This window comes from Juglans microcarpa x Juglans regia, chromosome 2S (genome assembly GCF_004785595.1).
Source record: "Juglans microcarpa x Juglans regia isolate MS1-56 chromosome 2S, Jm3101_v1.0, whole genome shotgun sequence".
NCBI lineage: Eukaryota > Viridiplantae > Streptophyta > Magnoliopsida > Fagales > Juglandaceae > Juglans > Juglans microcarpa x Juglans regia.
The window spans coordinates 2709895-2725451 of NC_054597.1; the positions used below are offsets into that span (position 1 = coordinate 2709895).

General features: G+C 37.8%; 3 protein-coding genes across 4 annotated transcripts; 1 reads left to right on the forward strand and 2 right to left on the reverse strand.

Annotated features, from left to right (window-relative positions):
* Positions 1-2886: 2886 nt before the first annotated feature.
* LOC121252426 (30S ribosomal protein S21, chloroplastic-like) lies at positions 2887-4616 on the reverse strand. 2 transcript variants are annotated; one of them, XM_041152032.1, is made up of 2 exons: positions 4105-4616; positions 2887-3157 (listed from the first exon to the last, which is right to left on the reverse strand). In XM_041152032.1, the coding sequence occupies exons 1-2, from the start codon at positions 4509-4511 to the stop codon at positions 3046-3048; spliced, it is 519 nt and encodes a 172-aa protein (XP_041007966.1). In that variant the 5' UTR covers positions 4512-4616; the 3' UTR covers positions 2887-3045. The 2 variants fall into 2 exon arrangements, with proteins under 2 accessions (XP_041007966.1, XP_041007967.1); XM_041152033.1 differs by having other exon boundaries at positions 3111-3821; positions 4081-4616.
* A 637-nt stretch (positions 4617-5253) lies between these two features.
* Positions 5254-7898, forward strand: LOC121252067 (SWI/SNF complex component SNF12 homolog). Its single transcript, XM_041151536.1, has 2 exons — positions 5254-7405; positions 7711-7898. The coding sequence occupies exons 1-2, from the start codon at positions 5841-5843 to the stop codon at positions 7781-7783; spliced, it is 1638 nt and encodes a 545-aa protein (XP_041007470.1). The 5' UTR covers positions 5254-5840; the 3' UTR covers positions 7784-7898.
* A 382-nt stretch (positions 7899-8280) lies between these two features.
* LOC121251598 (cytochrome P450 94B3-like) lies at positions 8281-10151 on the reverse strand. Its single transcript, XM_041150878.1, has one exon. The coding sequence runs from the start codon at positions 10081-10083 to the stop codon at positions 8545-8547; it is 1539 nt and encodes a 512-aa protein (XP_041006812.1). The 5' UTR covers positions 10084-10151; the 3' UTR covers positions 8281-8544.
* Positions 10152-15557: the final 5406 nt, after the last annotated feature.

A 15557-nucleotide genomic window follows, 5' to 3' on the forward strand; every position in this document is an offset into this window, starting at 1 on the left:
ATAATTTCATTCTCAAATATATAATAAATGTCAAAAACGAATTCTATTTCAACTTTTCATTTAAAAAAAAAAATTAATACAATTTTAAAAATTCTAAAACAATAAATAATTTTAATAATTATATTTAATCAATTTTTCAACTCAATCTATTTATTTTTGTGAACTCTAATGCAAAATTGATTTTTAAAAAATTTATTCAAGAATTTATGTCTAATGTCTCGTTTGGATAGTAAGATGAGATGCTGTTGGATGACTCGGGAGGACTTTACTACAAAGTTTTGAATACCGTACCGGACGTCGTATCGGTCAAGACATTGGAACAAAATATTTCAATACCGGTACTGTTTTGTATACCATTTCAGAATAGTCGATATATAAACATGTGAAATTATTTAAATATTTTGCTTCCCAAAGATTATAAAACAGAGAAAAAAATCGTTAATCAGCAGGCAGTGGTGGTTTGATAGTGACTTCGGTGGTGCTAGACGGTGCCAGACGTGAAGAGGTGATGGAGGAAGGATGTGATGGCAGAGGTGAAGAGGAAGGATGTGATGGCAGAGGAAGAATGCCGGGGGAGAGGGATTCGAAATGTTCTGTATATCTAAACCGATAGAATTTAAAATAAAAAAGGCCACGTCAGAATTCGTGTGCCGTACGCAAGGGAATGGGCAGATGCATAGACTTACTCTCGTCGAGTTGAGTTTCTTTGATTCATGCTGCAAGCCTGCCAGTCTGCCTAGTGGCTGTCATCTTCACAATTATCTTTAAATAAAAAATGACTAATTGAGAAAGAGAAATGAATTTGACATGATAAAATACTGCTGTTATACAATTATCTAATAAAATATTAATTCTTACTTTTGACTTTACGTGTTTCAAATTTTAAATTAAAAGCAATATTAGGGTTAATTACAAAATCAAGTCTTCAGTTCTTCGTTTTCAAATTACTCTTCCGGCCTCAATTTATTTTAAAGGTATGTTTGAAAAATGAGATGAAATGAAAATTTTATAAATAGTAATAAGATGATTTATAAATAATAGTAAAATCATTTTAGTTAAATTTTTAATGAATTTTGAGGAATGAGATAAAAAAAATTAAATAAAAAATATTATAAAATTAAAATATTATTAGGGATGTTTAGAGCATTTCAAATGATTTATGTATCGTATCGTTTAAAATACATTATTAAAATTTATTTTTTCTATTTTATATACTAACTTTTACAATATACCTTATATCAATTTATCTATTTTTTTTACATCATTTAAATGTTATTTTATTTAATAGTTTGCTGAAAAAAAAAAGTACAAAGAGAAACTATTGTGAGAGACAAAGTATATGAAAAGAGAAAAAATAAATAAAATATTTTTACATTTGTGTATAGTTCACACTACATGTAGCTAACACTGTAGCAAAATGGAAAATATATATAAAAATACATGATCCGTTGGAGGTAGTTTTCAGCTACTTTTCTTCAAATTTTACATCAAAATGGGTTTTACAAAACACATTGGGAGTGCTCTATTAGAAAAAGTTTTTCATCACATCTCATCTAATTTTATCTTATTTCATCTCATTTATTTCTCAAACATTATTCAAATAAAAATATTTTCAAACTAATCATTACAATTTTTTTAAATTTTTAAATAAAAAATAAAAAAAAATTCAATTTTTTCAAATTTCAAAACAAAAATTACATTAAAAAATTATCATCCAAGTCTTAGGTATTGTTTGGATAGAATATTGTCAGATGAAAATTATCATCGGAGTCTTGAGTATGAGATGCTTTTAAATAAAAGTTAAATAAAATATTATTAATTTTTTTAATATTATTATTATTTAAAATTTTAAAAAATTAAATTATTTATTATATTTTATGTAAAAATTATAATGATAAAATGAAATAGAATGGGTTGAAATTGTTCCGTCATCCAAACTGAGCCAACACAAGTTTTCATAGCTCTGTGCTCATCAATTTTCTCCAGGTCAACAGGACGCAAAATAAAACTTTTTTCTACAATTTTCTACGAGCTCCAAAAGGCACATGTATGGCTAAAGACCAGACGTAGATAAGGGAACAGTATGTAATAACACTTAAAAAAAGCATTTGTATGTCCATCAGAAGCAATACTTTCCCCAAAAGCAATTGAGCCAAATTAGAGATTTCTATTTTGAAAGTGAAAAAATAATAATAAAATATTAAATAATAGTAAAAATTAATGAATAATAATAAAAAATAGATAAAAAAATATTAATAAACTAATAAATATTAGTAAAGCATTCTTGTACTCAATCCTAGTTAGACCTACTACAAGGTCAGCCTTTCACGGAGATATTATATATTATCTCTCGCTACTTGATCCTCGCCTAGTCAAAAGAGAGGGCCTCAACTAAGGCTTCGTTTGTAACCATAATTCATCTCAACTCATTATTACAATTTTTTTAAATCCTAACACAAAATATAATAAACAATTCAACTTTTTCAAATTTCAAAACAATAATAACAATAATAAATAATATTCTAATAATATTTTATTAACTCAACTCAACTCACTTCAACATCCAAACACACTCTAACTCACCTTCTATTTTTCAGTTGAGAAAGGAAAAAAAAAGTGTATTATTTTTCCAAAGAAGTCTCCCTCCTTATTCCTAGGGATAATACCAGTATGGTGTGGGGCGGGATGGACCCACACCCTGCCCACTGTAGGATAAGAGTTTTCAACGCCACCCAGACCACGCAAGCGGGGTAGCCCGCCCACCCTTGTGTGGTCTGGGCGGGGTAGCGGGGCGGCCCTGCTGCCCAACCCTACTTATTCCTGCCATTGGTAGCACTCCTATATAGGTGATAGATAAAAGTACCCAACATAAAGTGCCTTCAGATGGACGCAAGAATGAAAATCTCATACATAAACAACGATGCAAAAGGGATATAATTCATTCTGTCGAAGAACAGGATTCACTTCATGCCATTTACATGGACCAAGAGTTTCTTGCACTCAAAAGGTGAAGAGTTTTCTAAATTGAAGGCACGTTGAATGCAGTTAATAGGGGATGTCTCCCTCTTCAGGCAGATCCCAATTATCCTCATCATCTTCCTTCTTGTTTGTTGTGGCTTCCGGCTTGGTCTCTGGTGGAGTTCTTAATTGGGGGCGCCTGGTTATGGAACGAGACAGACGAGCAGTAAATAATCATTGTAAGGGAGAGATCTAACAGAAAGAACTCTACATAACTGCATGTTGGTGAGGTGTTAAACCACAGGCTAAATTATCCTGCAGGGTCTAAAGAACCCACAAGAATATGCAACACAATTGTGAACATTATGTGCCGACTATGAAAGCCAAAGATTAACACCCTATCAATCAGAACAAAATTCACTAAAGCATCTATATAACTCGAAAAATAAATTTGAGACTAAACCAAATTCAAACAAACATTTCCTCCTTATCAAGAGAGAAAAAAAAAAACATATACACAGAACATAGATACATTGATTAACAACAGGCAATAATTCTCCAAGGTAAACTAAACTGGCTTATAGTATTATAATTTCGTGTTTAAACTTGTCAGCCCAAATAGGGTCATAGAGAGACATTTCAAAGCATCACACATAATAAATAACTCTGAATTTGTCACTTATAAAAATGCAAATCTAAATTAGTGGAATTTCTCAGGATCCCAAACCTTACCCACATAATGTCATTTATAGTGATTACTAGATTGAACTTTTCCCCATTCTAAATGAAGTATATGAACTTTGTACTCCACGAAAGACGCAACTGATCCCTACATGGTGGCCGGGTTTTTAGGGGAACAGAACGAAAATCCAAGATATTAAGCCAACAAATCCCACATATTAAGCCAACAAATCCAAGATTCAGCAAAACTAACAACAAATAGCAATCAAATTGAACCTAAAGTGACCAAAATCTATTAACACCACTTGCAACCTAATGAAGAGAATCATAAGAACATCATAGAGAGAAATAAAACCAAGCCCTTGATTAGCTAAACACTCGACAAAGCCCAACCCTTTTTTTAAAAAAGAAATCGAAACAACACCGAAGTAGGATAAATTAAGAGAGACTAAAAAAGGCAGAGACCTCCTTTTGTTGCGCTTAGCGGCCTCCCGCGTCCTCCGCTTCTTCTCGTCCTGCTTATTTTCGAAGAACCTCCTGCGCTTACACTCTTGAATAACACCGGCTCTCATGACCTCTCTCCGGAACCGATTCAGCAGCCTCTCCTCGTGCTCATTTTCATCCACTATCACTTGCACGTTGTAGGCGGATTTGAAGTAGAGGGTGTTGGCATATGCCAGAGTGGGGCATATCACAGACGCCAACGAAGAAGAAGAAGAATTTAGAGGGGCCTCTTGAGACACCAGTGGTACGGGACCATTCTTGGGTTTCTGGGCCTGAAAAGTAGGGAGCTGGGGCGGCGGCGGAGGCGGGGGTTTAGAGGGAAAGAGGAAGGAGAGGAAGTTGTAGAGAGAAGAGGATGAGGTAGCCATGGATGATCGAATCTGGAGACTGAGATTGCGGGCGTTTTGATCTTGGTCTTATCGGGTTAAGGAGCAATCGGAGCTAAGATTACAGGGGTCTGGGAAGTGGGTGGGTGAATGAGATTGACCCGGTAGGATTGGATCAGGGTTGGAGAGCTTGGGCTTTGGGGTTCGAATGAATAATATAAATGATTAAATTTACTTATTTTCATAAGTTTAATTTTTTAGGGTAAGTGATGATTTTACATTGTATTAGTGCAAAAATCCTAATTTTTTAATTATGATAATTTACTCTCCAAAAGATTGTAGTTGATGAGTGTGTAATTCACAAGTTTTCTTCAACAGATGATCTATTAGTTTTCATTATGGTATCATACTTTTTTGTATGCTCTATTGGATCATATATCTTATATCACTTCGTAACACACCCAAACGGAGAGGAAAAAGAAGAGGAATATGAGAGGAAATTGGAAAGTTCTATTACATTTCATATATATCACTTCTACTTATGTAACTTGAGCAACTAATAAGCCCAATTACCAATTACGAAGCCCAAAAACCCATAAAAAATAGTAGAAAGTCCAATGACCACTACAAGGCCCATTTTATTTTATAAGTCAAAACAGTTTCAATCATACAATTGTCCTAACACCCAGGTCCCAGACTCTTTTGTTCAGCGAGGCCCGTTTTCTAGGTATATGGGCCGGATCATGGATTCAATATCCAGTTGAGGATATAAATTGAAAAAACATAAAACGTACGAATCATCGAAGAGGCTTTCCTCGCTCCCCCTCCTCGTTCTCAGGCGGAGCGAAAAGAGCAAAAACAACGAGCAAGCTTCCACTTCTGACATTGTGTATGAATTCTGTACTCGTATTTTCTCATTCCTTCTCTCTCCCTTTCTCTATTCCTTTAAAGTTAAAAAATTTCCGCTCTTTGGATTCATTTCCATTGCCTTTCCCAATTTGATAGTCCAAATCAGCGTCTTTTGCTTTCACAGGCGGGTGCCTTATTTTATATTCAATATCTAGGCACATCCCACTCTCAATTCCGAGCATTTTCACTAAGCCTACGTTGAATTAGGGTTTTCTTAGATCTACGCTTGTCCACGCATCCATTACTTCACTCGGGAAATTAGGGTTTCCCCCCTTTTTTAATATTTGCTTACCTCTTAGTATAGACTTATGGTACTTGGGATTTTGGTGCTTCTGGTGTCGCTGGCTTTTGGGAGTTTGTTGGAATAAGTTCGAGCCTAAGTAATTTGAGCTAATGATTACTGGAAGTTGGGATTTTGGTGTTCTTAGGTTTTTCTGGGTGGATTAAGTCGATTAGATAGCCATGTCTGTTAATAGTAATAACCCGCCCAAGAGCCTCGGGGCCTCTTCTTCGCCCTTTGGCAATGCCAGTATGCCCACAAACCCTCAGTTTTCACAATCTCAAGCCCAGATTGCGGCTGGCTTTCAGAGTCAGTTTCAGCTGTCCCAAGCACAGGCTATAGCACAGGCACAGTCCAAAGCTGCGGCTCATGCCCAAGCTCAAGCAGCTCACGCCCAAGCACAAGCACAAGCGGCTCACGCGCAATTCCAGGCTCAGTTACAAGCTCAAGGGCTTTCCCTCAACCAGACCCATCCAGCAGGCATTGGTAGTTTGGGTACATCATCACCCTCCATGTCAACACCCGGTAATTTAGGCGCAAAGCGGATGCCACCCAAGACGCCGATCCGCCCTCTTGGTGTTTCCCCTACCAACGCGGTGTCCCCCTTGAAAGTAATGGAATTGCAATCTGCTGCTCGGAGAAAGAGGCAGAAACTTCCCGAGAAGCAGCTTCAAGACAAAGTGGCAGCGATTCTGCCTGAGTCTGCTCTGTACACCCAGCTTCTTGAGTTTGAGGCTCGTGTCGATGCTGCTCTTTCAAGAAAGAAAGTTGACATCCAAGAGGCCCTTAAAAGTCCTCCATGTGTGCAAAAAACCCTTCGTATTTATGTTTTCAATACCTCTGCAAATCAGATTCGCACCATTCCAAAGAAGCCAAATGCCGAGCCCCCTACCTGGACGCTTAAGATAGTTGGAAGGATCTTGGAAGATGGGGTGGATCCTGATCAGCCCGGAGTGGTCCAAAAGTCAAACCCCTTTTACCCAAAGTTCTCAGCTTTCTTCAAGAGAGTGACCATTTCCTTGGACCAGAGACTATATCCTGACAACCATGTCATTATGTGGGAGAATGCTCGATCACCTGCACCTCACGAGGGGTTTGAGGTGAAGAGGAAAGGGGATAAAGAATTTACTGTGAATATACGGTTAGAAATGAACTACGTGCCCGAGAAGTTCAAGCTTTCACCAGCTTTGATGGAAGTTCTTGGTATTGAAGTTGATACGCGCCCGAGAATAATAGCTGCAATCTGGCATTATGTAAAGGCTAGGAAATTGCAGAACCCCGGTGATCCCTCTTTCTTTAATTGCGATCCACCTCTTCAAAGAGTTTTTGGGGAAGAAAGAATGAAATTCACGATGGTTTCTCAGAAGATATCACAGCATCTATTCCCTCCACAGCCTATACATTTGGAGCATAAGATCAAGCTTTCAGGGAATAGTCCTGCTGGAACTGCATGTTATGATGTATTGGTCGATGTGCCTTTTCCAATTCAGAGGGATTTATCTGCTCTATTGGCCAACACAGAGAAGAACAAAGAAATTGACACTTGTGATGAAGCAATATGTACTGCTATAAGAAAAATTCATGAGCACCGTCGGAGGCGGGCATTCTTCCTTGGTTTCAGTCAATCACCGGTGGAATTCATCGATGCTTTAATTGAATCTCAAAGCGTGGATTTGAAGGTTGCAGCTGGCGAAGCAAATCGTAGTGCTGAAAAAGAGCGCCGGTCAGATTTCTTTACCCAACCATGGTAAGTGAGCTCATCCAAATTGATTTGCTTTTGTGTTGGATGCAATACTCTCGAGTCATCCCCTAAGAACATTGTGATTGAGTTGCAACTTACGTCGCGTCATTGACGTGAGGGATGGTATTATTATCAGATGCCATTTTCATTTGACAGTTCAACAGTTTAAGCTTATTCAGTGTTATTTTAGCTTTGATCCAACAACCATACAATCTTCTACTAGAATACATGATCCAAGTACTATATGTGGTATTTTTGTTAACCTTTGGTGGGAATGCACTCATTCTTGAGTTATTTGGTAATTCTTACAGGGTTGAAGATGCTGTTATCCGCTATTTGAATCGCAAGCCGGTTGCAGGGAGTGATGCTCCTGGAAGCATGTGAGGAGGAGATTGCTTAGCTGTTGGTTGGGCAGGCAATGTGTTTATCATTCCTTTTGTAACAGCTCAAGATCGCTGTGACTTCCATAACAGAAGAAGTACCGCATATGTACTTTGCTCTATTGTTGGTCGGGGCTTGCATGTAAGATAGACACTATTGTCTGAAGCTTTTTTTTTTTTTTGACAAGAATTATCCATGTAATAGTTATGCTGTTGATTAGGCTTAACGAACAAGTATAAATTAGAAATGATGTAATATTTTTCTGAGTTGGACTTCCTGATCTCTTTGGTTCTTGAAAGTCTTGCGGATATCCATGGCCACTCTGAGAAATCGAGACAGGAGGGGCTGAAGTGAGAATGCTGTAGCCTGGTTTATCAGTTGTTTGCCTATGATATGTGGCATCATATCGAACATTTTGGACAACGGTCTATATATACATGGCTGGTGACGAGTAGAGTATTTAACAATTGACTATAAAGGAGGAATTATCCTCAATTAAACACTGCTCACATGGTCTTCACAACCACATGTGCATCGATTGAATGGCACGTATGATTATTATTATTATTATACATACATACAAACATACATACATATATATATAATGTGTGTGTGTATTGATATCCCTTATATTTATAACACAATTGAGGCTTAGTGGCATGTTACATCCGAATAAATCGTAAATCATAACCATCGACTATTACTAAATTTCTTAGTTTATTCTTTCGTATGAAATTTGAATAATTTAGTGAGATCTCGTTGATCTATCTCCTCCTGTGAACCAAAACCTTGAACCCGCCAGCCATGTGAGCCGTCAGGAGTGGCACAAAGAGCGGACTTTCTGAACCTACCGGTCTAAACTCGAACCGCCTAAGAATGGAAGCCACGACGTACTTCATTTGAGTGAAGGCCATCTCCTTCCCGAGACACACCCTTGGACCCGCCTGAAAAATTGGGAACTTGTAGGGGCACACCTCCTTCAGAGCTCCTGATCTCTCCTTGTCCAGTTCGAGAAACCACCGATCCGGTTTGAACTCAAGCCTGTCCTTCCCCCACAGTGCTTCCATTCTCCCCATCCCATAAGGAAAGTAAGTCAGCCTGTCTCCGGCATTGACTGGAGTTCCATCTGGCAACAAGTCGTTGACCATGGCATGCTTGGAGTCCCAAGCCACAGGTGGGTATAGCCTCATGGATTCACAGAGGCATGCCTTCAACAATCTCAACTCCTTCAACGATTCATAATCCAGCATTTCTGGATCCCCTCCGACGGATTCTATCTCCTTCAGCACCTCTTGCTCTGTATCAGGATGGCAGGAAAGCAACCAGAAGAACCATGTCATTGCTGCTGAAGTTGTGTCCCTTCCTGCCATGATGAAGCTTATCATCATGTCTCTTATAATCTCGTCTTCATGTCCGGCTGATATGAACCGTGATAGGAGATCATCTTCACTGCAAACCTGATCACCTTGATTCATCTTTTGCTTCCTGTGTTGAATTATATCATTCACATAGGCATGAACTTCTTCAACGGCATCCTTTAGCTTTTGCTCAGATCCTAGTCCGAGCCATCTTTTGATTTTCCAAACAATGAAAAGAGGTGCGGCTCCACGCCTTGCACATACCTCCGAGGCCATGTCGAAAGCCTTTGCTAGTGGCGAAATGGGTTGGGAAGGATCTAAGCAAAACCGATCAATCCCCAAGGAAACCTCACAAACCATGTTGAATGCGAGTCGTCTCAGCAACTCCTGCAAGTCGACCACTTCTTTCGCGGCGGCCAACGACTCCAGCAGCGGCAACAACTGCTTCTCCACCTCTTCCTCCAGGGTATTCATGGCAAACTCTCGCAGGGACTTGGCGCTGAACTCGTGGCTAGCCAACTTGCGCTGGCTGCGCCAAAGCGCCCCATCCACATTGAATATACCGCACCCAAGAAAATCGCCAAGAATTTCAGTGAAGCGCTTACCTTTGGGGAAGTTGTTGAAGTTTGTCTTGAGCATGTACTCCACGTTCTCTGGATTTGCAGTGACTATGGTGCGTGGTGCACCAAATCGGTGCACCACGATCGTGTTGGTTGCTGATTCCGTGAGTAGCTCAGTGTACCAATCCAAAAGATGGTTGCGGTTCTTGTAGAAGGAAATCAAGCATCCAATGATGGGATAGGTTGGCGGGCCATGGCCGGAAAGTTTTCGAACTCGCCATAGTTCACGTAAAATTACGTGAAACAGATAGAGAATAATTGGCAAAAACATAAACGTTAAAGGCTTCAATGTGTAGATAGACATGATGAAGATCACTACTCCCATGTTGGCTTACTGGGAGATATAGTACCTGAACACAACGATGCAAAAGATTCCTATTTATGCTTTTATGTTTTGCAAACTTGCTCCAAGCGACCCTTTTAACAAGTCTAAAAGCTGGTCCCTGAGGGAATATGAAATTAATTAAATATTTTTAACTCCACGAAAAATCCATCAAGAGCTTATAATTTTGTGGGTTTTTTTTTTTTTTTTTTCTCTTTTTCTACTCGAGATCCATACATCTAACCCCTTTTTTTGTATATATAATAAATCTAGTCCGATAAATTAAATCTGGTATCAGGTTTGGAATTATTCATTAACATGCGAGCTAGAGATCAACACTGTAAAAATTTCAAATATTCAATGATTGATCAATGCTGGAATGTTGTAACAATGGCCATCCGTCCATGCACGCCTCCGAATCAATGTTTTCAAGTGAGTCTACATATGTATATCTTTGTACTCATCCAAAGTATTTTTTTTTTTTTTTTGGTCCTAAACTCATGCAGTTAAAGTAATATTAAAATAATATATATATATATATATATATATATATATATATATATATATATATATATGGCATGCACAGATAATACTAGTCGGTGTTTAATTAATGCTACTTGCCAAATTATTGAAAGAACGTGCTATATTCTAAAGTAGTACTCTACCATATCTATTCGATTTTTGCCATTTTTCGTTAGGTTTTCCCCCCTCATGAACGGTTGGTACGTTCCATGCAGTTCTATAAATATATATAGTAGAATCATATTCTCCAAAAATACTTGTTTAATCGGGGCATTTGAAGATAAATATACATATTTATATGTATATAGTAGTTTAAGCCAGGTGCGGTTAAACGAGGTACGCATATATACGAAGTGTTGGATTTCTTGTACGATTGGCACGTTGTTCATAGAGCAGTGGAAGATTTGGAGAGGGGTGCGACTCCACAGAGAGAGGCCAGCGAAACAGCCACCGAATAGACAAAAATATTTGTCTTTTTTTTTTTCTTTTTTTTTTTTTTTTTGTTTCAAACATTTTTTTAAATTCATTAAAAAAAATCAGAATTTCATTTTAAAATATTTACTTAAGAATTAAGTAAAAAATAAATAAAAATTAAAAAATTCAATCGGTGGCGACGTCGATGACCACCTTCTGTGGAAAAAGTATTTCCTTTTGGAAAGACGATGCCTCAGGAATCAGGATCAAGGACTGGTATCTTTAAAATCTTTGAAATTATTGTGCAGAATTTTATCATATTCACAGATCGAATACAATAAAGATAAATAAATCCCCATTTGAAATGATATATTTTCTGAAAACTTTGTTCTAAAACTCTGTACCTCTGAGCAATCAAAAGGAATCTACCACTATGGCCCAGTTTAAGGTGCAGACCTCTTAAATGGTTTCAACTTTCAAGAAAGAAAATAGGTTGTGTACGATCATGTGTCTTTAATTTTTAATTTTTTAATTTATTTATTTTATATATCCAATAATGCATCTTAATAAAATTAACCACGTGCCGGAAATTGTCTGGAAATTTATTTTTTAATTTCTGAGCTGGGAGTTGTCTGGTTCAAATATGTTATTATATATGTTATCTGTCAGTATATATCATGAATATTTTCTAAATATATTAAAAAAAACACTAAGATGTTGTACTTCATGATTATATATATAGATATATGCAGGTAACAACTATATATAATATTTAATTATTTGATTATATTTATAAACATTTTTTTTTAAATATAATCCTTTGACTATTATATTAAATATATATTCTATATCTTAATCAAGCAAAATTCAATCATCATAGACAAACAGGCTTCGCAAATTGCCTACGAAAAGAATCAATTTTACAGCATTTTTTTTTTTTTTTTTTTTGAGGAAAATTTTACAGCTTATCTATATCCATATATATCTATCATGATCTCGAAGAGGGTATGACCAAGAAATTAAAAGACAAGCTTTCAATCAAATCTAGATGTCACCTTCTTTGTGGACAGTCATGTAATCAGGGAGTCTTCTCCACACAGAATCAACTGTTGCCGACCATACTCTAAGAACTGCTCATGCACTGACACAAAACGTGACAAATTTTCATCTAAATATTAACTATGTAATGGACCCAATGTTGTATATGATGTAGTGGACCACTAAGTGGAATTAAAAATTAGTCTATTTTTGTCTCAATATTGGTTTGAAATCAAATCTGAATGATTGGTACCAAGAGACCTATAAAGTAGAAGATGTGAGTGAATGATTGGAGCAGAGAGATTATATATGCAATACATATATGAATTAACTACTAAAATTGAATGGGGTCTATCTTTAACAAGTCACCGAAGCTGTATAAAGTGTATTTAAAAGGCATTGTTATCAAGACTATAAAGCAGGAGGAAGCTACTTATATGGTTCACATTAAATCTTTTTCTAGTGGCAATAGGGTCCAACTTTGCTACCCATATATGGCTGACTCGGAATCATGACATTGTTTATTGGGATGATTCCGTTGAATGTTCAAGGTCAAGGTAGATTAAGGTCGATAATTTTTTATATGATTTGAGTGTGGTCATAGTAGAATCCTACCCTGTCAAGATGACACAAAAAACTTGAACAGTGAAAAGTCATGTGCATACCCTCGATCTATGTACTTGATATGAATTCAGAATGGAATTATCATATTAGAATTGTAACTAATGAATTCAATACAGAGTTAGCAAATTAAGATTGATGAATACGACATATTTAATTAAATAGATTGGATTTTTAAAGCTAATTAATATACACCTCGAGTGCCGTATGACAACCCAAATTAACAATCCTATGGTAGATATAGACGCGCATGTGCTAAAAAGAAGCATGGAAAAGTGATGAGGGGAATAATTCTCTCTTTCTAGTGGAGGTGGTGGAAACTCATAGCTAGTTGTTGAAGAAAAGAATGGTTAGGCTAACTCCTTTTAGAAACGACTCTCCTATGGTCCACACACAAGTCAATCAAGATGAAATCTAGTATAAATAAATAAAATACTCAATCCCACATGGAAAACGTTGTACAAAAATGGTACTTTGTGTCTTAAAAAAAAGAAAAGATCCAATATAGGTGAAAAAGTAGTGGTTCTATCCCATACAACACCTAGAGGGGGGGTGAATAGGTGCAATTCAAATTTTGTGGACTAATAAAAATTAATGACAAGAAGCAAATAAAAGATGACACAAATCATACAAATAATCAACACAGGGATTTGATCACGAAGTGGAAACTCATTTGAAGAACGTCTTCAAATTCTAAAACCACTCCGGGTGTAAGCCACCACCTAAAATCTACTATAGAAAAAGTTTATTACAACCAATTTAGAGACACTCACAAAACCTTTGTAGTTCCTAAACTTGGCTTGCAACATACGAGTGACCCACTCGATCTCTACACGCATGTAGTGTCGGAACTCCGACCTTCTATAGCTTTCCACGAGAACTTCTCGATCTCTGCATCACAGCAGTTCCGGAAACCTTCCGGCCAACAACACGTCCACTTCAATGGACTTTTAATGAGATTTTATCTTGAGTGTGGTGTGGTGGATATGTGTTTGTCCAAGAGAGATTCACAAGGGAGGAAAAAGTTTCTCTCTTTGGCTCTTGAAACACTTAGGGTTTTGCACTATTTTTCCACACCACAGAACAGAAATGATCTGTTCTATTTATAGTCCCAGCAAGTCACGGCGCTCAAAACATGAATCTTTAGGTTGTCTTGAACATTGGCTCGAGCGAGGTGTCGAGCGAAGGTCGAGCGCACGCTATCTTCTGAAACCGCTCGAGCGAGATGTCGAGCGAAGGTCGAGCGAACGTCTCTGGATGAGTTCTGCTCGCGCGCAACATCGAGCGTACATCGAGCGAACTACTCTGGATGGGTTCCGCTCGAGTGCCACGTCAAGCTCACCTCGAGCGAACCACTCTGGATGGGTTCTGCTCGAGCGCCACGTCAAGCCCACTCTGCCTGGGTTCTGCTCGAGCCCTGAGTCGAGCGCACATCGAGCGAACCACTCTGGAAGGTTCCGCTCGAGCGCCAAGTCGAGCGCCCATTGAGCAAACCTCTCTGGAAGGTTCAGCTCGAGCGCCAGTCGAGCCATGTTGAGCACACTTCAATCTTTTTCACGTACCAATGCATCAACACTTGTTACAACTCAACTTTACATAGGTTTTCACAAAAATATACCAATTAACTCATTTTTCCCTCAACAATTGGTATTCCATTTTAGAAAAAAGGAAATCGATATCATTGGGCAGTAATTACCATTCAAACAAGCAGCTAGTTGGATATTAAGATGGGTGAACCACGTGCAAAGTAGCCCAGCCTCGACTGATTCGGCCTTTAACCTGAGAATGGTTTCCTCCATCAGGCAACAGACTTTGGGCCCCGTTTGAAATCATGTAAATAACCAGCCCTGGGCCTGTAAAAGGATGTGGGCCGTGGCTGGATGCCAATGCGAGTGAGGTTGATGAAGCGTTTTGCCTCGCCAGTCGCCACTCACCACTCACTCGAGATTTCAAAATGGCGTGTGTTGATGTGTTCTCAACTTATAAAAATATTTTTTTTTTTAATTATAAATCAAATAAATGACGTCAACATGCTGAAATTATTATTTTCCAGCGCTGCACAAGAAAAATAAATCCTGGCAATAAATCTGGAAGCGCCACAATAGGGTTCGGCTGGGCTAAACCCCCTCCATCCCCCCCTATGTTGCTTGTATCTCCCTCATGCTTCTCTTGTATTTTTCACTGTCGAATGTGCAGGTGCCAGTAGTTCAGACTTCAGAGCCAACGCGTCTGATCCATTTACGCATTTCTCCTCTCTCTTGTTCCCCAACCGACGCCCTCTGCAATGATGTTGATGGCCACGCCTTGCAAATTCCACTTTCTTTTCAAAATTCACTTAATTTCTCAATCGAAGTAATGTTTGGTTGATGGCAAAGTTTGACGGAAAAAGGAAAAAAAAAAAAAAAAGAGTAAAAGAGAGAATATCTTGCAGGTTGGAACTCTCTTGCCAGACACTGCGATGGTGCTCTTAACACGAAATTTCAACAACCTGTCTCATTCAGGTAAAAATAAATAAAAAATGGAAAATATATATATGCACAGATATATACGATTTATGAAGTCTCCAGGAATCTGGAAATGGGAGAAAGAGATGCCGGCGAAGAACGCGAAGGAGGAGGAGACACTGGGGAGGAGGGGAAGAAAGCATTCGGCATGATGAGACAGGAGGAAATGAGCTGCCATCTGTAATTTTGAGGACAAAAGTGAAAATTCACAATTGCTGACATGATGGGTATGGAACGTTTAGCTTGGACAATGAAAGTGTTTCATCTCATCTCAACTCATTTTATCATTATAATTTTTTTAAATTTTTACATAAAATATAATAAATAATATAAATTTTTTCAAATTTTAAAATAATAATAATATTAAAAAATAATATT